This window comes from Aquarana catesbeiana, linkage group LG03 (assembly GCF_042186555.1).
Source record: "Aquarana catesbeiana isolate 2022-GZ linkage group LG03, ASM4218655v1, whole genome shotgun sequence".
NCBI lineage: Eukaryota > Metazoa > Chordata > Amphibia > Anura > Ranidae > Aquarana > Aquarana catesbeiana.
Window position 1 is genome coordinate 117,020,237 of NC_133326.1, and position 25,936 is coordinate 117,046,172.

Below are 25,936 nucleotides of genomic sequence, written 5' to 3' on the forward strand. Positions count from 1 at the left end.
AATGTTCTGCTTAAATTGAATTGAGTCTAATGTGCAGAGTCTGCTTTCCTTAGCTGTGTGATGCTTCATATAAGGCATGCCATTCCTTCATAAATCAGTGCACCTTTATAAGGATCTGTAAAGTTAACTTCATTTTCTGTTTTGTTTTGACATTTAAACAATCTGCATAATAGCCTTTTATTCATATGCATGAAATTATATTTTCATGAGTCATCCTTTTTCTAATTTACTATGAAATTTTATGAAACTGTCGCTGCAGCTTAGTATTCTGCTAGCATTCTAGTATCAAAGGACACAGAAGAGAAAAATAAAAACAGGGACAATTATGGAGAAGACATTTTACATGAAGTAGAGTGTCCCCATAATGATTAAAGCACAACAGGTAAATTGCTGTCAATTAAGATTTTGTCAATTTAATTTTTTTCTTTTTGGAAGGAATGGTATTGTTATGTATACTGAATGCATTTTAAACCTTAATAATACTTCAAAGTACATGCCAGTCAAACATAAAAAGCTGTTGCGTTTAAAATGACCCGAGAGAGAGAGAGAGAGCGAGAGAGAGAGAGCCTACCTGCTGCATGTTATCTCATTTTCATACCTGGCTGATCTTGTAGCTAAATCCATATTTTTTATGGTAATCTAGTCTGCTGAATAACCATTAATCAGAGCTGCAAAATTGTGTTCACTGGTTCAAGCCCTATCCTCTCTAAAGCTGCCCATACATGGATTAAATTTCACACAATTCAACAGGAAATTTGTTCCATGGGTGACCCTGTCAGCACCACCAGGTTCGACAAAAATTGATTTTTTTTTTTGTTTTTAGTTGCAGGAGCTAGCTGGGGGATTTTCTGCTGGATAGCTACTGCATTCAATCCGATACAGCCACTGTTAAGGTGTTTTGACAGCCTCAGGTGTTGGCAATCAGAATACAATAGCCAGCACTGCAGATCTATTAATTCATGCTGTTTAGTGTGAAAGGAGGAAACTTAAAGTGGTTGTAAAGGCACAAGTTTTTTTTACCTTCTTCTATTCTATATTCTGTGTGCAGCAGTCCCCTAATACTTACCTGAGCCCCCTTCTTGATCCAGCAATGTCCACAAGAGCCTTGCCTCTCTGGGGACTCGCACTCCTCATTGGCTTTTCGCTGCTGTCAATCACAGCCAGTGAACCAATCAGGAGATGGACACACACAGCCTCGGCTCGGAGTGCATTTGCTTGGGTGCTTGCTGTGGGGGCACCCGGCAGGAGGGGAGGAGCCAGGAGCACCAGCACGGGACCCAAGAAGAGGGGGGGTCTGGGCTGCTCTGTGCAAAGCCGTTACGCAGAGCAGGTAAGTATACCATGTTTGTTATTTAAAAAAAAAGAAACAAGTCTTTAATATCGCTTTAGCGTGCATGACCAAGACAAAACTACTGCTTACCTGCATAAACTTTGCAGACATATGCCCCGTACACACGGTCGGACTTTGTTCGGACATTCCAACAACAAAATCCATGGATTTTTTCCGACGTATGTTGGCTCAAACTTGTCTTGCATACACACGGTCACACAAAGTTGTCGGAAAATCCGATCGTTCTAAACGCAGTGACGTAAAACACGTACGTCGGGACTATAAACGGGGCAGTGGCCAATAGCTTTTATATCTTTATTTATTCTGAGCATGCGTGGCACTTTGTCCGTCGGATTTGTGTACACACGATCGGAATTTCCGACAACGAATTTTGTTGTCGGAAAATTTTATATCCTGCTCTCAAACTTTGTGTGTCAGAAATTCCGATGGAAAATGTGTGATGGAGCCTACACACGGTCGGAATTTCTGACAACAAGGTCCTATCACACATTTTCCGTCGGAAAATCCGACCGTGTGTATGGGGCATTAGAGGTTACACGTCACAACATGATGCATTTAGAGTAACCCTTGGGTAGCCTTTCCGATTTTGACATTTCTGTAAAGTTTCCTAGAATTCATTTGCATCTCCTTGATTGATTTCACTTTTTGGGTGGAGTTTAAACAAGGTAGCTAGATTAAAACCGGTAGTGAAATACTCTTATGGGTTGATTTACTAAAGACAAATAGACTGTTCACTTTGCAAAGGAAGTTGCACTTTGCAAGAGAATTTTCCCAGAGCTTAGTGAATGGGGTAAAGCTCTGCTTTCATCATCCAACCATTTTCAAGTAAAAATGCTGTTTTTGTATCCTTGCACATGATTGAGTATTCTTTGTAAAGTGAAATTTCACCACATTCACTATGCTCTGTGGAAAATTGCCTTGCAAAGTAAACAGCCTATTTTCCTTTAGTGAATCAACCCCTTAGAGTAGATCTTATGCTTGCAAGTGGCTACTTAGCAAGTCGCAGACTTTATATATGCCAGTGAGGAGTTACATACTTTCTTCATCCAAAACATGTATGCCAGGGGTGTCCAAACTTTTGACCTGTCAGGACCACATTGGAAGAAGAGAAATTGTCTTGGGCCACACATAAAATACACTAACAATGAGCAGAAAAAGTCAGGCAGATCACAAGTTAATAATCACTGATATAGATAATGTACCTATCTGAAAACTAAATCTTGTTTTTGTAATTTTTTTTATTTAAAAAGGAAAAAAGGGCAACATAAAACTAGTGTGATATTTGACACTGATTTTGATAAAGGTTCTCATCAGATATTTTGGTTCTAATTTTGTGACATGAATACAGTGTGACTGTGAAGAGTGGGATGTTTTCTTTGGGAAGATAAAACTTATAAAAGTCCAGTGAAGAGATACTGTAAATGTTTTCTTTGGCCACAAGTGTTCGCTAAGTGTAAATGCAATTTTTACTTTTTTTTATTTAGAGGTATGTGACGAAACATATTAGTATGACATGGCATCACATTCTTGATGACAACCATCGGCAGAAACATGCAAACTGAATGCAGACAAGAATGTAAAATAAAATAACAACGTAATATACCATGAAACGCTGCATTGACATAATATAGCTAAAGTCTAGGAGCCAAAATACCCATAGAAAAACTACACTGCATTGTGACAGAAAACTTATAGGAGGACAGGACTAACATGTTCAGACCAAGAAGATAGTACAACCTATATGCACAGTACCACTATAAGGTAGGGGTGGGACAATGACCCCCTATAGTAATGGGACACTGTTCCTTGGCCTCAGAGTAGTCGTACCATGTGGCCAGTGCATACCGGATAATATTTTCCAATAATTTTAAAGTAGAAAATTAGACACCCAGGGCGCCCAGAGTAAACACATTTTTACAAAAAATTCCAAAGAAAATCAACATTTTTAAGTAAGTTAACAATTTTGTGTTGGGCCCATTCATAGCCATCCTGGGCTGCAGGTTGGACATCCCTGATGTATGAAGTGTCTAGTTCCATATTTCCTACATTTTTGATTTGTACAATGGGTTAATGTACATCATATACGTTAGAGTCTGAAAGAGCTATGGGGTTGATTTACTAAAGGCAAATCCCCTTGTCACTACAAGTGCACTTGGAAGTGCAGTCGCTTTAGATCTGAAGGGGAAATCTAAAATTTAGATGAAGCTCTGCTGATTTTATCATCAAATCAAGTACAACCAAAAATGCTGTTTTTTATTTTCCTTGTATGTCCCCCTCAGATCTACAGTGACTGCACTTCCAAGTGCACTTGCAGTGCAAAGTGGATTTCCCTTTAGTAAATAAACCCCTATATGTTGCTAATATCAGTTTGCATTATTGTTCCACCTCTGCACCAAAGAACAAGAAAGCCAGAATCTGATTGGTTTCTGCAGGATTAACACTGTTCCGTATGCATACAACGCACATGGTAACATACATGTGTAGGTGTAAATAGGCCCATATAGTTTCCTTTTGTCTTTCAAACTAAACTGCAGCACATAGATGTAGACCGTGGCTGGTAGACCATGACAAGGAAAGAATGGGATTTCTACTTGCCATTCATTTCATACAGAAAAATGCATAGATTTTACTGCAAGAAAACGAACACATGTAAATAGGCCCTAATGTTTTCATACACAAGGCCTAATGAATAAAACCCTAGAAGCAATTAATGAAAGCTAATGTTACCAATCCTGTAATCTAGCTTGCATTTGTGTATGTTGTAATAGAATAAAAATGGCAGTAGATAGTGGCTAAATGTACTAAAATCAATGGATTGACCTAAAAAGAGCATATTTGTTTCATTGTGTGGATCACGCCTTAAAATGGCTCCCCCCTGCAGTCATATTTCATTGTCTTTGCTAACAGCATCCAGTAACTACACACATAAAGCCAACATGATCAGCTGCGTTTGACTAATTCCCTCCTCGCAATGCAAGAAAATGCTGGAAACAGAGCATGAAGAACATGGATGTTGTTGCATGCTGCAGATACCTTAGTACAGGCTGCTTCAGTATTATAAAAATAGAAGCCATAAAACGAACGGCATGGTGGTTAGTACTGTATGCACAGATGGCTGTTCATCAGTATTTCAGCAAGTTAACTGTGCAAAAAAAAAAGGTGTTTCTGCTCGACAGGAAGAGCTTGTGACATGACAATCTTCATACTAATAATCTCTACAAACATCGCCTGTCCACAGAGTGCAAGAATTAACATGAAACAGTCCATTCTCAGCGTCACTTGATTAAGCAAAATTTTCTCCCCCTCCCTTTCCCTTTTTGCCAACTGCTTAGTTGTTAGAGGTGCTGGGGCTGCTTGCCATTTTATCTTATACCCAGAGCACTGTCAGCACATTGTGTTACGTATTTCTTCATTGGATAATATTTAGGACTCCAGCTTTGGAGCTGTATACAGGGTGCCAGAACCTAACTACCTCTGTGTGGTCTTCAGTTCCTTAGCTGTGTTTATTGCTTGCCGTGACTGCCTAATTGGCTCAGATTGGCAATCTGGTAACTCTGCCATTATTATTAGATTACTCAAGACCCAGCGTGAGCTCTCACCGGCTGTTCAGCCTCTGTAAGCCCATTTAGGTAAGACAGCAACATTCTGCAGTGTAGAGAATTCTTCTCATATATAAGGTATTATTCAACAAGAGAGTATGAAGAACAATGATGATGTACAAATGCAGTAATCCACAGTAACCAGCTAGGTTGCACAGTCATAACAATAAAAAAATGTTTCTAATTGCCAGTTCTTTATTACCACACAGTTTTTTTTGTTTCTTTTGTTTTTTTAGCCTTACTAAATATCTCTTTAGCCAAGTAGCCATGAAACTAAGAGGTGCTTGCTTCTTGGCAGGAAAGCAATGGCAAACCTAGACAACATTATAAAAAGCATAGACATCACATTACCGACAAAGTGCCATATAGTCAACGCTATGGTATTCCCAGTAGTAACCTATGGCTGTGAAAGTTGGACCATAAGGAAGGCTGAACACCAAAGAATTTATGCTTTTAAACTATGGTGTGGAAGAAGACTCTTGAAAGTCCATTGGATAGCAAGAAGATCAAACCAGTCAATCTTGAAGAAAAACAACCCTGAATATTCACTGCAAGGACAGATTCTGAAGCTGAAACTCAAATACTTTGGCCACCTAATCCAAAGAGAGGACTCATTGGAAAAGACCCTTATGCTAGGAAACATGGAAGGAAAAGGAGAAGAGGATGACAGAAAACAAAAGGGATAGATAGCATCATCAAAACAATGAACATGAAGTTAAAGTGGAGTTCCACACAAAAATGGAACTTCCGCTTTTCGGAACCCTCCCCCCCTCTGGTGTCACATTTGGCACCTTTCAGGGGGGAGGGGGGTGCAGATACCTGTCAAAGACAGGTATTTGCATCCACTTCCAGCATAGACTCCCACGGGAGTCTATGCCTCTTCCTGTCCCTCCGCACTGTCTCCTGGGAAACACACAGCTCCCAGGAGATAGCGGGGACCAGTTACGATGCGCAGCGCGACTCCTGATTCCCTCACCTAGGATGGCGGCGGCAGCTACCGAGAATTGAGCAGGTTATCGGCGTCGGCTGCCGACATCGCTGGACCCTGGGACAGGTAAGTGGCCATTTATTAAAAGTCAGCAGCTGCAGTATTTGTAGCTGCTGGCTTTTAATATTTTTTTTTTTTTAGGTGGATTTAGGTGGACTCCCCCTTTAAGCAAGCTCTGGGAGGCAGTGGAGGACAGAAAAGCCTAGCAAGCTATGGTCCATGAGGTCACGAAGAGTCAGACACGACCAAATGACTGAACAACAACAAATATCTCTTGTTGAGATGCCAGTGGTGGTTCTATAAAGACAAATGTGGACTGCTGTGCTTTATTTGTCACATGTGTGAATTCTGCCACTGGTGGTTTAAAAAGCCCTGTAAAATATGAGAGCATTGCAATTGTTTATAATTGTTCTCTTTAAAAAAAAGATTGTTTGGGCTGTACTCTGCCCCTTATATAATTCATTGCTCCCCTCACTCCTAATCTTAAGACAGCAATATACATGACAGGGAGGTTGGAAATGTGGGCTCAACATAATTGTTGAAATAGTAAGTCCTCCTTGTGCAAAAAAATAATAAATGCACATTTTGCAAAGAAAAAGTGGTAAAAAAGTATTATTTTGCTTTGCAAATTAGCCTGCAATGCATTGCAGCTGCAATCAATGGTTTGCAGTTGTAGTGCCAGGCTCCTACAGACTCTTCCTTCATCTTCTTTTCCGTACCAAGGTACAGACTTTCAGTTCAAGAGCTGGAGAAAGTGTCATCTGATTATGATCACTGTAATCACTGTACTCATGTTCCATTGAGAACTACAAGTCTGTCTGCCAGGGTGGCAGACAGGACTTGTTTTCATTCATTCATAGATCTAAATGAATGAAGAGGTTGAACGAAGCCCCGTTCAACTGCATTAATTTCAAAAGTGACAGCGACTGCGAGGGGAGAAGAACCCCCGTACACTGTCACAGGGAGCAGGCTTTTTGGGGGTGGGGAGGGGTTGCCATTTGCATTATGTTACACCCTAAATATGTGAGTAGTATGGCACAAATTGTGGAGTTAGCCTTTAAAAGACCTTTATTTAAAAATACCTTGGTGCTAGACCATTTACACAAAACTTCCCATAGGATTATATGTGCATTTAACATATTTTATGCATGTTATTTACCTGAAAAAGCTTCCCTTGTCTAAAAGCCATGAGACTGTTGCTGGGTGCCGCCATCTTGCATGTGATGTCAGCAGCCCCAGCAATCTCAAGTGACACTCTGTAATATTCCCCTACATCCTCCCCCAGCAGCTACATAAAAGTTTATTTAGAGAAGTGAGAGGAGGAGGAGCTGGGGCAGCACAGGGAGTTAGACACATCCAGAAGAGGAGAGAGCCATGACGTGCAAGGAGCGAAGAGGCTGTGCTAGGGAATTAACACTCCTGCAGTAGTCACATTTTCTACCAAGTACTCATTGCAAATGAATACAAAAATCATTAATGGAAAGATATAAAAGCAAGCATGGAAAAAAAATCATTTTCCCATGCTTTCATTTGAAATTTTGTTGAGCCTGTGACAGAGTCTTTTTCAACATACATGCTTGGGTCTCCCAAACCTGCATGTTTATGTCAGTGCAGGCCTTGAAAGGATCAAAACCTGACACCTCCAGTTCTGGCTTATGGTGAGATAGTATTAGTAATAATCAACTGAAAATATCCAACACAATCAATTATTACCCTCACCCCCCTTTCTGAGGGTATATCTGGGACAGGCTGATGGCATCCAGTCATGAGGCTGGTTGTGGTTCCCCAGTCCAGCCAAACATGGACCATGCAATAATTTTTCCTCAGTCAAATAAACTGTCACAAACTAAATGTATCCAGTCCTAGAGGGCTGCCCCACTTCTCCCTGGTAACAGTTAATTATGGCTCCATTGTGTGTAATGAGATAAGTAAAAGGTCAGTAATAAAAGGGTGATTGTGAGGAGAAGGGAGGAAAGAAGGAGAGAGGAAATTGGATGGGAGAAGATAATGGAGGCAGAACATGAGGAAAATAAAATGCTGTGTGAGGAGTTAAGTGAATGGAGAAAAGAGATTGGAGGGTGGGTAAAAGTGGCAGAGGAGTTGATAAGAATATACAATAGAGAAAAATAATAATTGAGTAATGGGAAACTAAAGCAAACTATAGAAAGGCATACAAATTATCTCTTGTGAAATTTAACTATGCTTCGCAATTTTTTTGTTTGCAGACGTCTTGCAGGCTGAGGGCCCCTCCCCATCGGACAAATAATTAAATTGGGGTGGGGTATTCGATGGTCTCAGTAGCAGGCTGTGAGTATGAGAATTGGCAAGCATAATGTGTTAGTTATTGATTTTTTTAAAGGACAATTGATTTAGTTAATAAGACCGTTCATATATATAAAGAAACATTATTATCAATGTGTTTCAGGCAAAATTGCCCACCAGTTTCATAATTTGTATCGGTTGCATTACCCATACTGTAAATGTCATCTGTGCATATTGTTTATAGATAGTAGAAATTCTCATGTTAGCTTTCTGGGGAAAAAAAATGACATTTTGTGCTTTAAGGCTCTGGCTTTTAAGAGTGGGGATCCGCGAACGTTGCTGAAATATAAAATTGAGCTTTAAAAAGTTAGAATTTTTGATCTGATGTGCGCAGTTCTCACATACTACCCCCCAGGCTCACAACAGCAGCCATATACACTATACAGCCCCCACTCTCCGTCACTTCAAGACATAAAGAATATACAGGCAAAGAAAAATATATGGTGAGTGTATGGGACTTTTAAGGCACCAGCACAAACGCATAAATTAAAAAAAAATAAATAAAAAAAAAGAACAATTTATTATAACAAATGTCTAAATATCCAGTGATACATATTTTCTCTCAAAGCTGTACATATACTACAATATCATATCACAATTCACTGGTCAAGAATTAGACCCCAACAACAATGCAACATCTGTATCTTAATGTATATGCCTGATACGTTTTGAGTTTCTGCTTCTTGAGGGTAAAAACTGAACACCATTGATGAGAGATATACAGTACCTAATCAGCCTATGCAAAATTTTAAAAACAGCCTGTGCACTCCGATGGCAGTCAGATCGCGAGGGGAAGAGGGGGGCGGGGAAGCACGCAGAGATCCATTGACCAGGAACATCAGAGGCGGGATATCCTGTTATTATATATTAGACAGAGTATCATAGGCGTGCGCACAGGGTGTGCTGGGTGTGCCTGGGCACACCCTAATCATCCTGTGTGGTGCTGACTCCCCCTGCTTTCTCTCCCCCCCCTGCAGTGCTTCCAGCTTCCCTCCTCTCTCCTCCTCTTCCTTTTCTGAATGAACACAGCAAGTGATCTGTACTGATCGCTCCTGTCTTCAACTGAAGCATAGTAAACTATGTTTACTGCAGGCTGCAGAGAAAGGGACTGGGGAATCTCTGTCCTCAGTTTCCTTCTCTGTCTCAAAAGTGAGACATCAGGGGTCTGTTTAGACCCTTGATATTTCACCAGAGCCACATAATGGGGGGCTCCTGAAAAAAATTTTAAAAAAATAATATTGTAAAAAATAATTAAAAAAATAAAATTGTAAAAATAATAAAAAACTACTGACATTGTCCACTGCCCTACTGACACCAATCTTTGCTCTACTAACACCGTCCACTGCTCTGCTGATACAGGCATGTGTGATTGTGCTCTGGTGTGCGCACCCTAATGCAGTGGTTCTCAACTCCGGTTCTCAGGACCCACTAACAGGCCAAAATTTATATTACCTTGGGGAGATGCAGACTAGAATACTGCAATCACTGAGCAGCAAATGATATCACCTGTGATGTATTTCAGTTATCTTGCAAACCTGGCCTGTTAGTGGGTCCCGAGTTCAGAACCACTGCCCTAATGCAACAGGCTGCGCACACCAATGCAGAATATATTCAATATATAAAGAATACTGTTCATAACCCCTCCTTTACAAAAGCCATATGTGTGCCTCTCCTAAAGGCACACAATTACAGCCATATAAACAGTTGTCTTAACCCCATTCCAAATTTGCAATGTATATACAGTTGTCTCTACTCCCCTCCTCTTCTGTATAACAAAGTCACATATATAGTCCTTCTAATTTCTAGTTTATTCACCATTGTTGAAGCATATGATTTATTGATTACTGTTAGTGTTTGAGTATAGCAGCAGTCAATAAAACACCCCTGCACAGAGCTGTGTGTCATCATGCAAACTATCCATCGCACTGTAAGGCGATGGGATATGGTCCCCCTCATGGTCTGTCAAAGTCATATGGCATAGAGCACAGAGGAGGTTGGTCTCTTTTTCCTAACACTGTGCAGTAGTATGCCTGGCCAACTCGGAGGTCTGAGTGAAGGAGTTTAAGGGTAGAATGTCTTAATCGCCAGGGCATTTTTCCAATCATCTTGGTGACTTGGCGACCTACATTTCATAATCCCTGCCTTCCTCCACAAAGAATAGTAGGACAGAATGCTTCAAGTATTACTCTCAATGGTATAAATATAACACATGACAATTATTTAAACTATTGAAATGTAACCATTTTGTAATCACAACTCCCTGCTGGTTTGCCATATTTTTCTGTGTATATTCCCTAGTGGAGTATACCTGCACTAGAGGTCTTCAACTTTCTTTACTCAAGTCATCTCTCTGTGAATCTTCAGAACTTTCTTATACACTAAATATGTTAAAGTTTGAAATTGCAGTCTATCATGGCATGAATGTGCATTGCAGGAAACACAACTCCACCCTACAGAAGACACATGCAAACCAGGGCACTAGTGCTGCTACAGAACTATCAGCCTCAGCATGGGATAGGCCCTACACTTTAGTACAGACATCTAGCTAACTTGTAATTCTATCTGATCTTGACTTGTTGTTGCAGCAGGTAGTGCTTGATCATGTTGAATTGCATGAGTGTTATCAAAGCTATACTCCACTTGAAACAGGTAAAAGATTAGCTGGGGAGGAATGCAAAAATGGGTGGATTGTGATATAAATCTCACCAATATCTTTGACCCTGTTTCTAGAAATAGGTCTATCACTTGGTACATTTTTCTCTGGTCCACTGCAAGTGGCCACTCATATGCCACGTACACATGGTCGGAATTTCCAACAACAAATGTTCGATGTGAGCTTGTTGTCGGAAATTCCGACTGTGTGTAGGCTCCATCGGAATTTCCGACAAAAAAAATTTGACAGCTGGTTCTCAAATTTTCCGACAACAAAATCCGTTGTCGTAAATTCCAATCGTGTGTACACAATTCCGACGCACGAAATTCCACACATGCTCGGAATCAAGCAGAAGAGCCGCACTGGCTATTGAACTTCATTTTTCTCGGCTCATCGTACTTGTTGTACGTCACCGCATTCTTGATGTTAGGCATTTCCCACAACATTTGTGTGACCGTGTGTATGCAAGACAAGTTTAAGCCAACATCCGTCGGAAATAAATCCAGGATTTTGTTGTCGGAAGGTCCGATCGTCTGTACACAGCAATAAAATATTAGAAAAGCTGGAGGACTGGCACAGTCGGAAAACTGCATAAGTGATAGTGTGGAAATTTAATTGAACTTCAATTTTAATGGGGACCTTGAGGTCAGGTTTATACCTTTGAACACCATCACCAATTCAATGTACCCATCTACGCATGCATGTTCCCCGCTTTGGTCTTGCTTTGGTACTCTTCAGTTTTCATAGTCTTTGAAAAGATCATTTTGGTCCTGTCAGATCTGTCACTTTTATTAGGTGACTTTTTTTCATACAAAAGGCCAGCCCTTTAACCCCTTAAACATGCCATTGTCATTTAGCCACTGTGTTATTGTCCCTCTGGCAGAGAAGTTATTACTCTTCCCCTCAGAACTAACAAAGAAATATATAGGGCAAGATAAAACATCCCAATGCAGGTGGTGGAGATGATGATTCTGGGATTATGAGAAACTGAGAAAATCTGATACCTGTGAAGGACAGGAAACTTGTTATCCTAAACATGCTTCCCACTTCAAATTTTTCTTTCATAGAGCCTACCATTTTCGTTCTGTTAGCATAAAATTATGTTCCTCTATCTAAACATCTATCTGTCTTGTATTTCTAATGTTTAAAACAGACTCCCACACATGATTTCATTAACTGTGTCCCTGTCTGCTGCTATTTATCTCTATTTACAATGGGTTGATTTTTAAAGATACATTCATCAAACTTGTTTGCTTTAGAGATGATTGTTGCAAACATTCAGATATTTAGAGACTTCCCCCTTATGTTGTAAATTCAGGCAAGGCCTAATTCCGTCTTTTTCTTTAATCTCACTGTCTTTGCTGGCCTTTATTCCTCCTCCCCTCCTGCTTTATCTGTCATCGCATTTTTATCCCTGAGTTTTTTATTAATTAATTTTTTAATTAGAAGTATCACATATGGCAGTGGGGGTTTGTTAGGAACCCGGCCAAATCATTCACTAGCACTCCTGCACTGCATCCTTCATTACTCCTCTGGCACTGCACCCTCTTGTCCTGCGCGACTACACCCCAGTTCTGCATGCCAGCCATAGTTAGAGGAAAGCTGGCAGGTAGAGAGTGAAAAAAAAAAAAAAAGAGAGGGAATTTGGAGCCCTTGAGATGAAGGAAATATGAATAGAGAAGAAAAAAAAGCTGAGGGGGAGGGATGCAAGAGAAGGAGAGACAGATCGATTAAAACAGCAGCTTGAATCTTGGCAGTTCCTGCCTTATACATGGCTTCTTGACCTGGATTATAGGCATGTGCACTGTATCTTTGTGCGTCTGGTATTATATAGATTTGTGCAGTTTACTCTCACCTACATGATCTCACGCAAAGCCCTGCAGCCCTGCTACTAATTATTAATAGCTGTGCGTTCTGTGCCCATTTTTTGTACTGAGTCTGAGCTGTACAACTCCACCGAAGAGGCCAGCTCTGCAGAATTCATCTGAATAAATGTCTCTATTGCCCGACACAGTTCAGCACCATGGATAGCAGCAGCTTTTACGGTTGCAGCTCACTCGGTCATATCTTTTTCAAATGTTGGCTTGCGTCTCCCATTTTGTTCTCTATCTCATCTTCTTTTCTTCTCCATCCAATCCTTTATCTCACATATCATCATCTCTCATTATTTCTGTAATCCTCAGTCTCTCATTACTCCCTTTCTATTCCCCGTTCCTGCGTCAGTTTCCCCTTGCTTATACTGTATCTCTTTGCTTCCCCATCTTTGCTATCTTTTAGACTGTGCCGTTTTCCTTCAGCCCCCCCCCCCCCCCCACCCTTTCCCATCTCCCCAGTGCTCTGTATTTAACAGGACAGCCCAAGCGGATGGCTGGATGCTCTCAGCGCTTCGTTGATTCCTATTATCTGTGCAAAAACAAAACCCACAAACCCTCCTCCCAAGGAGAATCCTCCTTCTGTCTTTCCGCCCCTTCTCCTGTCTGTCTCTTCTATCCCTTTCTCCATTTCTAGCTTCTCCAGCAAACTGCACCTTTCCTTTTCTAGCATGATCCTTCTCTCTCAGCCTTTCCATCCTTTATAGGCTGCACAAAGATGTAACACCTTCACTGCCAGATGAGATATGCACAGTATAGCTTTATAAAGAATGGGAATATATTTTAACTCTTCCCTGCCACATTGAGCATTCACATTCACCCCTCATTTTACATTTTTATAGTTGACATTGCTCGCTGTACAAAGCAGTTGTTGCCGTTCTTTAAAAAGATGTAAAGGAAACATGACAACCAAAGACTAAACAAGTATCCTGTTTTATGTATGAAGTGCCTGAGCAGAATTATAGTTTACAGCTGAGAATGTGAAGGTGAGTAATGTTAGAGGTCTAGTTGAAGGTTAATGACATTTTGAATGGTTATCCTCCTAAAATATGTTAATATACTGTGTTATGACTGTTGGCGCTTTATACATAGCTGCTTAATCATCAGCCTCTGCCACGAAAAAAGGTCAAGGAAGATTTCCTCGTAATTCTGCTGAGGTACATTTCAGGAATACATTGCTCCAGGATGCCTTGAAGTATTCAATCATATTGACCATTTCATATTGCAGCCAGCTTGGACCTGTGACCATAATGTACACTGATTTGTGACATCCCGGAAAACGTAGCAAATTACTAAAGAGCTAGCATGGTAATCGATGAAGAGCAGAGACATGCATGGATGTATAGCTGTTTGCCAATGTAAACACTAAATAAAGTTACATTTACAATTCAAATCCTTCCCTGTACTGGAAGTAGGATTTTATGTCCAACCACTGAATAATTTCACGTTAAAAGAAAAAATTCAGAGAAGGGAAATTTTATTGAAGCTGTCTCATTATAAACTCTCCCTTAGTTTTGGAGAAAAACAGTCCTCTCTCTATGAAAACACTAAAGTGTCTATTTATAAAGGACTGAATCAGCATTATGGGGTTGTTTGTGTGATTTTACCCCAGGATATTGCACATTGCTGCTTTCCAAATTAACAAAATTGTCAGCAAGGTTTGTGCAGTTTTGCATACTGTGCAATATATCAAACTGTAAAGCCAAGCTTTTCACTTTTTTTTCCACATTTGCACTTCAAGATTTTTCTTTGAGACATAATTAATTACTACATTAACGTCTTCTATTTAAGACTGTGATGTGGCTTAAGTCACTTCAGTTCCTTTATTTTAGATACAGCAGTCTAAATACAGGAGTGTAAGAAAATGTTAACTTTGAATTCAGAATTAGTAGAACCTGGCTGCAGTGGTTGTGTTTGGGGCTGGCTGTAGACATTATCAAAGTGTGCTAAAAAAAACCAATTGTGTTGCTTATAGCAATGAAACAGGATTCGTCTGTCATTTTTCAGTATCCTATGGGCTATGAAACAACGTTTCTGATTGGTTGTTGTGGGTTGAAAGAAATTTCCTGGTTATCACACTTTTTACACAGAAGATCCTAAGGGACAACTCATAGGTCTTCTGGGGAGGAGAGAGGTGTGACACATTATGCACAACTATAATTAACAAACTTCACAACCATAACACTTGAACCATATGGCTTTTTTTTTTACCTCTAATAAATAACTGAAACATTTACATAAAAAAGTAGAGACAGAGCCGAAGTAAAGTGGGAAGCAATAAATCATTTTATGAGATTTTTACGGCCATTTACTATATTGAGGGGGTCAGCATGGCTCTAACTTACTTAGATACAGAAGATACAAAAAGAATGGGGAAAGGTGGTTTTCTTTGCCTTTTCAGTGTGATTAAATGAACAAGAACTAAATGGTGTTGTGCATATGATAAGTGAAAGACCTTTTAACGGGCATGATGGGGGTGCCAGAATGTACTCAACACATTTCTTTTTCTTTTCCTGAATGGATTATTGTGGTTGTCAGTCTGACAGAGGAACTCATTTGCACATTCAGGAATTAGGCAGCTCTCAGTAGGTTCAAAGATTTTTATAGCAATATATTTGCACATATTTATAGCATGGTCCTACAAATACATACTTCACTTTAACGGTGGACATGTGTAAAAAATTGCTTACATTTACAATCTGTAACAGTCCAAAACATATTGTTTTATAATGATCAGCTTCAATATAATTCTTCAAACTAATCAATGTTAATATCAAATTCCTAAAAAAAAAAAACTTTGCATACCTGCTGAAATGTCAAACTGTCTCTGGACTGAAATAAGAGAGAAAGCTGAAAAATTGATTTTTTGACACCTTCTCACTCTACGCATTTCTTGGCTAAGTTAGCTGTTGCTCTTAGAACAGAGCTCTAACAGCAGCTGAAGAAAGTGGAATAGATGCTTAATAAGACTACATTCAGATTTGGATGATTTTAAATGCAATAACCTGTAATTAGTTTCCTTTTTAAAAAAAAAAACAGACTACAGTTGTGTGTCAAAAGGCAAGACTGGCATTGTATAGAGAAAAAAGTAAAACTGAAATAAATTCCCGTTGCCAAAATACGGATTCATTGAAATTGCAAATGAACAACAATGTAATTTGTCTCGGTAGAGCAATTAATGGGTAGATATGCAAAAATGTTTGTAGCCTGACTTACTGTATGAACTTATGCAGGGCATCTTATTTGAATATATTTACTGAATACTGATCACAATAAGTGTCTATCATCAGACCATAAAATACTGCCTAAATAGCAGAGGTTCTACAATTGTCTGATCCCTACCCTCTAGTGCAGGGTCTCCAAACTATGGCCTGCAAGCCAAATCCAGCCCACTCCAAGATTTTATCCTGCCCTCAGCTAAGGTCAGTGGTATTTCCTAAATTTGTTTGACTGCCCCATCAACACAGACAGTGCTGCTGAACCAGTTGAGCTTTGAACCATCTATGGCTGGCCTAATCTTGTCTATATTCCCATCGCACACATTCCTGGATCACTAGGCTCATCTGTAGCGGGTGCCGTAGCGGCTACCAGCTGGACACTAGATATCACAGATCAAAGCACATACTCTAGTGCAAGGAACAGAAACACACAAGAGTGTGCAGGTATTCCTGTATAGACTTTGAAGGACTTAGAGGTGCAGCTTACATGTGGGGGAAAGTGTACATGGTTTTACAACCTATCCAGTGGCATAATTATCTAAGAATAGCTGTGCAGGACTATGTGAGATTGCACCAATAACTCTGGATCATCACCTAAACTGGTTCTCGAGACACTCATCCAATGCTTATTTATATCAATATTGGGAATAAGTACTTTTTATTTATGTATATAGGCACAAGGGCAGGGCTGTCCATTTTAAATTAGACTCCATTTATTAGGTGCCCTCAGTATGTTGATTGAATTGGCTCCTCCATAGGCTTCCCAGTGTTACACTGTAATTTGGGTTTTTATAATTTTTGATTAAGCTGTAAATGAATACCCTGAATGAATTAAAATACCATGCTGAAGGCTCAGAAAAACCACATACAGTACATGGGAAAGTGTGTTGGATTCTGCTAAGGATTGATAGTTAATTAATTGTCTCCTCTTTGTGTTCATGGGCTATAGATAATAGACGAAATGGCACAAGTGAGATTTTAAAAGGTTGCTGAGCTTTTACAACACTGACTTAAGCATATAACTATTTAAACAAACGCATGTCGATGCCTATCTCAGACTACTTCTGCTTTCTCAGGACTAATGTATAGCCAGCCTAAATTGAGATGTGTATCTTAGAAAATGGCAACCAGCTGGCTTAACACAGATCTAAAACAGATAAAAGTAAATAGACATACAGTATATACCAAACAACAAGCAATAAACTAGATTACATATATATCTCTATTCAAGTATCTCAAGAAACAGCAGATTACATATATTTTGCAAATATCCAAAAGAAACATCGTAGTACTTACACAATGCACCATTTAGAAAAAGTTGTTAATGGCTGTCCCCCATAAAGAACAGGATAGAAAACAATTTCCCTCATCCACTTTCCTGGGAACAAATCCAAAGCCAGTGGTATTTCTGCAGAGAGGATAAAAGGCAAAAATGCTTTTAATCATGTAGGTGTTACAGAACTTGCAGAGCTGTGTAAATCTCAGTACTCGGATGGACAGAAATATAACACTTTTGTCGTAAAAAAACCTGCTCCGTTGTTTTTATTTGTGTATTTAGCCATTTAGCCACTTTAGAGATGCTAGCTTAAGGTGGCTACATTAGTGCCCCTGGGAGTCTCCAATGGGATTAAAAAGAGATTCCACTGCAGGTACACATTTATTCAAGGCACACCTTCCCTGCAGAAGCTGCTCACTAATGCGGGAGGAGCTGGAGCTGCAGGATCACGTATCTGGAGTGGATTAAAAATAGGTAAGTACACAGATTTTTTTTTATATATACAGGTTAGGCAGGATAGGTAGTAGGAGGGAGAGAGAACTTTGGTAAAGTAATATTAAAGTCTTTTTATTCTTTTTAATTAACAAACATATCATACTTACCTGCTCTGTGCATTGTTTTTGCACAGAGCAGCCCCGATCCTCCTCTTCTCAGGTCCCCCGCCGGTGCTCCTGGCCCCTCCCTCCTGCCAAGTTCCCCCAGAACAAGCAGCTTGCAATGGGGGAACCCGAGCAGGCTTTCTCCCGAACCGCGGCTCTGCATGGCCATTCACACACAGAGCCACAGCCCAGCCCCGCCCCCCCTCCGCATTGGCTCACTGGCTGTGATTGGCAGCAGCAGGAGCCAATAGCTTCTGCTGCTGCTTTAGCCAATGAGAAGGGAGAGTCCCTGGAGAACAGAGGCTTTTGTGCACATCACTGAGGAGTATCGGACTCAGGTAAATATTGGGGGTTGGGGAGGCTGCTACATAGAGGAGGTGTTTTACCTTCATGCATTCTAAAACCTTCAGCCTTTACAAACACTTTAAGAATAGTTATAGTTAGCCTTTTCTTCCACTTTAAGTTAAAGGAAGTTTGCTGTTTCCATGTCTTCAGTTTGATCAGTAGACTAAAAGTGCTGATGATAATGGTGATGGTAATGCTAAAGTGATGATAATGAAAGTGTAACTATATCAAATCCTTTTTTTCTTTTCAGAGTACATGATTGGGCATTGGAAGATCAAAACACTCAAAATCTGTTGTTTGTCGTGGCCAGTCAGTGTCCTTGTAAACGACTCATCAAGGTAACAGATATAACTAGATATTGCTTTGAAGTGTATAAAAATGATTTACATACCACCATGTAATGTGTCTTTAATGAAAAGCAAGCTATAGGTACATTTGCATTGTAAGAAACAACTTTCTAAGGGCTGACATCCACCTACATCCTACATTCCTAAGTGGTGACATTCACCTATATGTTACCTCTCTTAACTAGAACTGCCAGTGATTAGTACTGTCTACTATGCCAGTCTTTCTTGTGGTCTTCAGCATTTTACATATCAAGAGATTCTTGTGTTTACCACTGATCAGTTGTTCCTCAGACATATCATTTTTCATATATATGAATACAGTATATTGCCAAAAGTATTGGGACGCCTGCCTTTACACACACACACATGAACTTTAATGGCAACCCAGTCTTAGTCCGTAGGGTTCAATATTGAGTTGGCCCACCATTTGCAGCTATAACAGCTTCAACTCTTCTGGGAAGGCTGTCCACAAGGTTTAGGAGGCTGTCTATGGGAATGTTTGACCATTCTTCCAGAAGTGCATTTGTGAGGTCAGGCACTGATGTTGGACAAGAAGTCCTGGCTCGCAGTCTCCACTCTAATACATCCCAAAGGTGTTCTATCGGGTTGAGGTCAGTAGTTTTTCAGGGTTTAGGCTTGGCCCCTTAGTTCCAGTGAAGGTAACTCTTAAGGCGTCCGCATACCAAGACATTTTGGACAATTTCATGCTCCCAACTTTGTGGTAACAGTTTGGGGATTGCCCCTTCCTGTTCCAACATGACTGCACACCAGTGTACAAATCAAGGTCCATAAAGTTTGGGGTGGAGAAACTTGACTGACCTGCACAGAGTTCCGACCTCAACCAATAGAACACCTTTGGGATAAATTAGAGCAGAGGCTACAAAGGGTGGGCCAACTCAATATTGAACCCTACGGACTAATGCCCCGTACACACGGTCGGACTTTGTTGGGACATTCCGACAACAAAATCCTAGGATTTTTTCCGACGGATGTTGGCTCAAACTTGTCTTGCATACACACGGTCACACAAAGTTGTCGGAAAATCCGATCGTTCTAAACGCGGTGACGTAAAACACGTACGTCTGGACTATAAACGGGGCAGTGGCCAATAGCTTTCATCTCTTTATTTATTCTGAGCATGCGTGGCACTTTGTCCGTCGGATTTGTATACACACGATCGGAAAATATTATATCCTGCTCTCAAACTTTGTGTGTCGGAAAATCCGATGGAAAATGTGTGATGGAGCCTACACACGGTCGGAATTTCCGACAACAAGGTCCTATCACACATTTTCCGTCGGAAAATCCGACCGTGTGTACGGGGCATTAGTCTGGGATGCCATTAAAGTGCGTGTAAAGGCGGGTGTCTCAATACTTTTGGCAATATAGTACACATATATATAATACCCCAGAAGGACATTTATAAGCGCATGAACTACACCTTCAATAATGACATCAGTGCACAGGGGTCGGCTGAAAAGGGTACTTCTCTAGGTCTTGAGAAAAGGTCTGCAAAACATTTGCCCTTCTGAAAGAACTGTCTATGTTGCCTACTGCTACGAATGACATCCAGCCTTTCATATGTCAGTGGGAATCTTAAAGTGTGACTCTGATTGGTAACTGCAAGCAGCATTGAATGTTCCTATTTAAAAATGATTGACAGTCAGTCAAGGCAGTAGAATTAGCAAACCAGTTCATATGTGTGTTAGTCTGTATCTGGGGAATGACTAAACATCAGATTACATCACTGAATTGGGCAACATGTTGATCTTTAAATTGGCATTTATTATGCTTGTTGTTTTTTTCTTGGCTTTGATAATGCTTTGTAACAAACTTCACATAAAATGCTAAATTTACAATATAATCACGGCCAAAAAGCAATTATACAATTTAGATGGAATTTTGGCAGTAAGGTCAAGTGTTGCCACGGTTAAATGTAAATTTTACAACAATGCATACAAATAAAAGAAAATGTAAGTTATGCTTTAAGAATTTCCTAGTGTTTGTGCGAATGGCTCTTAAAATGTCATCTGATCATCTTTTAGGTCATAATAATGTAGCACTAACTCATGGTGGAGCTGCTGGTTTAAAGCGGGCTGTTACCGTCACCTTTGTTGCCTCAATTTCACCAGAACCAGGTCTAGGGTCCCGTTGAGTTTAATACCAGACAGTGTAGATACCAGACACTTGAGTATCTTTTCCAATGCTTTAATAAAGAGTAACTGAAGGAAGTAGCAGGAAAGAGGCAGAAGAAGAGTTGCAGGAAGTTAAAATACCTTTTCTTGCTGTAGTATTATGAATTGGAATCTTGTAGATGAATGTACTCTCCTTTTAGAGTTGAATCTTTGCCCACCCGGATAGGTTTCTCTCACTAACCTAGCAACGGGCACGCAGCATAAACAAAATTCTCTGCCACAGACTTGAATGGGATAGAAACCCGTACGATCCTCTGCCACAGGATGTAATGATTTACGATGGACAGCAAACACAGCACTAGAACCTTTAAGCCGACCCGGCAGTACTATGTGGTAGGTTAACTTTAGGATGCGTCCTCCAACTGAGTCACCAGGCCCCTCTCCAGACCAGCACTCTGCATGATCCTTCCATGACGGGTCCTCCCCTGGGATCTTCTCAGTTGTCCATCTTCTTCTAGTAGGACAGACAGCACAGGACCATTCCCTCGCCGCTGTGGTAAGCCCCAGACAGGCTTCTGGGCCCACTCACACGCTGCAGCAACGTGGTCCTCCCGGTCGGAGAACCACTCGGTAGTACTCCTAACACATACCTGTCGGCCAGGAGGGCCAGCAGGTGGAACGAGAAAGGACCCTAAAACATGGCGTCTGTCCCATAAATACCCTCTCCCAGAATGCAACTCGGAGGACCACCTCCACTGAGTTATCTCAGGGACAGAAGAGCACCCATACGCTTCAGCGCATTGCCTTTCCAACACCGACCTATGGCGACAACGACACCCACAGGCACAGTGTGAAACTACATGCAACACGGCCAAACTGGAACAGAGGCTAAATCTGACTATGTATAAAACAGATAACCTACTAAATTTACCTATAAGCGGTAGATGAAAACCTACCAGCGTTACAATAATAATAATAAATAAAGACAGTTTTACTTAAAGGATTACTAAACCCAGGACCCTGCATTCACTATATCTGGTCTCACACAGTACACAAAACATGGAAATGCAATTATTTTAGTAAATATAAACTGCTAAATACCTTTTCTCATCAGCAGTATAAAGCAAAATTAATTATCACTACTGATCAAATAGTTATATAATAGTGTACCATCATCCTATCAGTTCAAGAAACAAAAGGCAGCAAATTTGAGGCAAGTTTGGACTTTCATGGTACGGTAAAGACTCACAAAAACTGGGATAAAAAAAACATAAATTTATTAGGACATAACATAGTTAAAATAGCCCTTAAAGAGAAAATACAGTACACATAATGAATTGAATCTCTGAAAAGGACTGGAAAGAATTAACGTGTATCCATCTGTGAAGGGGATCAGATATTCGTCCCTTGCCAGTTCAACCTCTACACGTTTCACGGTGAGACCGCTTCTTCAGGAGTGTACTTCAGAGTTTTTTTTATGTGTGGGTGTCTCTATAGAGAACAAACATATATATGAGCAATCTTATATACAATAGAGCCAAATAAGCACATTTACAGTTGCAAAGACTTGGAAAAAATGGAACACATCCCTGCCTGCCACAGAGGTGAACCATTCCATAAATCAAGCAACCTAAAGCTATAATACTTATAGATACTGTTCACCCTTTGTAATATATCCCCAAAAGGAATGGACATATGGAGCTTACCAAAACAGGGCTGACACAGACCAGTAGGACATCTCAAGGCCCCGAAGGGCAATTTCCCGGGCGAGTGTGGAAGCCAGGTCAAGGTACACAGAGTAAAAAACTGTCAAAGATAAGCAATAAATATGTATAGCTAGTACAGCAAAATTGAGTAATTGCTGAAACAGCATACATGCAGAGTGCATGATAAACATGCAGCTACATATACATGTGATAACCACATAGGGACAAAAACATAGAGGGTATACATATAGAATAATACGCACCAATCAGATGCTTGTTATAGGATGAAGTAGATGGTGATGAGGCCTGAGGTGGTGGAAATCTCAAAAGGTGGAGCTCAAAAGCTTGGAAATGGTAGGGAAAGGCTGTAAAAAATTTACACCGACAAATAAAAAGTATGTAAACACTGTGTATTCAAATATGTATACACAGCCAGTGCTGCCGTTAGAGGACACAGTCACGATGACCACTAAAAGCACTCACCCTGCTGGTGTGACTGATGGTGTGAAAGGACATTCTATCCCTTAGACCAAAAAGGTCTGGACGGCCAGTCCAAACTGGTGCAGGTGAGGCCAGTTAAGATTTATCAAACATGTCCATAGTCAAAAATCCCAAAAACATTAGTAATAGTGAGAGGTTATGTATATAGTACAAAAATGAGGTGGGGGGGGTTGGCACGCAAACACTGCAAAGAATTTGCAGATTGCCTGGACCTCCATAAAACACCCTCCTTAAAATTAGCTCCAGAGGGATTACACCGCCACCATCAGCGCCATCATACAGCCAAACAATGGGACAAGCTCCCATTATATAAGCCTGGCTTCTATCCGAGTGCTGTCTCTGGCACAGCGCGCTGGCCGATGACATCACCGGACACGATCCCAGACTACGCATGCGCCTACAGGTGCATGCGCAGTACTACAAAAACGGCACATAGACCCAGAGAGAAAAAACTCTAGGACAGGAGATCACACACTCGCCCAAAGGAAACCAGACATCCAGTGGCGAAGGGCAGCACTGCAGGGGAGCAACACAATCCAATCCAAGTGAACACAACAAAGGGAGAATACAATAAACAGACAGAAACACTAGGTAACTATATAGAAATATAATATAATGGTAATTTTAAAAAAAATGAATCAAATAGTGCCAGCAAATCTTTTCTTTTGGGACAGAGAGGCATATATCATCAAGCCCCAGTGGAGAGTATAGGTAACCGACCAACTGTCAAGATAACACTCCATAGCTAACAGGGCATGGTCTCTAAAGGGAGACCATGCCCTGTTAGCTATGGAGTGTTATCTTGACCGTTACCTGCACCAGTTTGGACTGGCCGTCCAGACCTTTTCGGTCTAAGGTAAAAAATGTCCTTTCATACCATCAGTTACACCAGCAGGGTGAGTGTTTTTAGTGGTCATCTTGACTGTATCCTCTAATGGCATTATTGGCTGTGTATACATATTTGAATACACAGTGTTTACATACTTTTTACTTGTCGGTGTATATTTTTTACAGCCTTTCCCTACCATTTCCAAGTTTTTGAGCTCCACCTTTTGAGATTTCCACCACCTCAGGCCTCATCGCCATCTACTTCATCCTATGATAAGCATCTGATCGGTGCGTATTATTATTCTATATGTATACCCTCTATATTTTTGTCCCTATGTGGTTATCACATGTATATGTAGCTGCATGTTTATCATGCACTCTGCATGTATGCTGTTTTATAGCTTTATAGCTTTAGGTTGCTTGATTCATGGAATGGTTCACCTCTGTGGCAGGCAGGGAGGTGTTCCATTTTTTCCAAGTCTTTGCAACTGTAAATGTGCTTATTTGGCTCTATTGTATATAAGATTGCTCTTAATATATGTTTGTTCACTCCTGAAGAAGCGATCTCACCACAAAACATGTAGAGGTTGAACTGGCAAGGGACGAATATCTGATCCCCTTCACAGATGGATACACGTTAATTCTTTCCAGTCCTTTTCAGAGATTTAATTCATTATGTGTGCTGTATTTTCCCTTTAAGGGCTATTTTAACTATGTTATGTCCTAATACATTTATACTTTTTTTATGTCGCGGTTTTTGTGAGTCTTTACTGTACCATGAAAGCACCATGCAGTATAAAGCAGTCTTATCATTTCTATCAGTATCCGTCTGAGCACTGGTTAAAGCTGGTAGGAGGAGTTTTCATTCACCTCTGACTGCCCTATGAGGCTGCAGGACCCCTGATCCTCTGTCTGGACAATGTGTTGATTGACCCTGTGCTAATCACATGCACCCTCCCAAAAAAAAAAAAAAACTCTCAAACAATACACACCAAACTGAGCAAGTGCAGAGTGCCTCCACTCACCACTTCCACCGCGTGTGCAGATACACCCACTGCACGCCAAGATACTCAAAGTGGCTTAAGAGTTTTGAGTTCCCAGAGTTCCTCCTTACATTAGAGGACAGGGATCACCCCTGGAGAATCAGAGGACAGGGATCACCCCTGGAGAATCAGAGGACAGGGATCAGAGAATCCCAGCTAGTGACTAGAAGACACTGAGCGGTGTCTTACCTCACCAGTGACATCGGTCCCATCGTGGCTACAGGACCACACTCTCCTCCTCTTAACTCGCTGAGCTTGGTTACCATTCCATGTTGCCAGCACACAGCATAGACACTTCCCCATCCTGTGCTGTTCTCACCCCGTACTCCTTTCCATTCAGGAAATGGCTCACAGCTTCTCCCCAGCTAATGAGAACAGAGGGGTGTGGACTGTGGAAGGCAAAGTGGAAGCCCAGTACTGTAGTGTGGCTGTGGGGCCCTGGGGCAGATTGGAGCTGGACTTTGTGGAGGATATGATAATATGACAGGGAGGATGCAGGGGTCCCCTGGAGCTAGGGGCAGGGTTGTGATTGTGACCCCTGCAACCCCTTATGCTACGCTCATGGCCAGGAGTCTGGCGGACAAGATGGGTGAACTAAAGGTACTGTTGTACGAGGAGGATTTGGATTTTGTGGGAATTTCAGAGACCTGGTTCAACAGCTCTTATGATTGGCTGGCAATGATTTAAGGTTATTCCCTTTATCGCAGGGATAGAGAGGGTAAAAAGGGGGGAGGGGTATGCCTATATATCAAGAATAATGTACAAGTGAATGTGAGAGATAACATCACTTAGGGAGGAAGTAGAATCCTTATGGGTAGAGCTCCAAAGAGATGAAGCTAAGGGGAAATCAATACTGGGAGTATGCTATAGGTCCCCTAACCTGAGGGAGGAGGGGGAGACGGATCTCCTATCACAGTTTGGATTAGCAGCAAGGATGGGAAGTGTTATCATAATGAGGGATTTTAATGATCCAGAAATCGACTGGGCGGAGGGATAATTGGGATAAAATCTTAAGAACAAAGAACACGGAGCAGAGATGGGTCTGCTTTAAGAGCGTATTAAATAAAGGCATTAGCCAGTGCATCCCAATGGGAAATAAGTTTAAAAGAGCAAACAAAAGTCCTGGATGGCTTAACTCCAATGTAAAAATGCAT

The 25,936-nt window shown here is 40.9% G+C and overlaps 1 protein-coding gene across 5 annotated transcripts in view; it reads left to right on the forward strand.

Moving 5' to 3' along the window:
• The window catches only part of LINGO1 (leucine rich repeat and Ig domain containing 1), a 595,405-nt gene that overhangs the window by 391,912 nt on the left and 177,557 nt on the right, over positions 1-25,936 (forward strand). For 3 of the 5 annotated variants that reach the window (XM_073619045.1, XM_073619049.1, XM_073619047.1), the window contains one exon: positions 18,473-18,560. In XM_073619045.1, coding sequence (XP_073475146.1) covers positions 18,473-18,560 — 88 coding nt within the window. Of the gene's footprint in view, positions 1-18,472; positions 18,561-23,925; positions 24,028-25,936 lie in introns of all 5 variants that reach the window. The other 2 variants (XM_073619050.1, XM_073619048.1) reach the window with 1 other exon arrangement.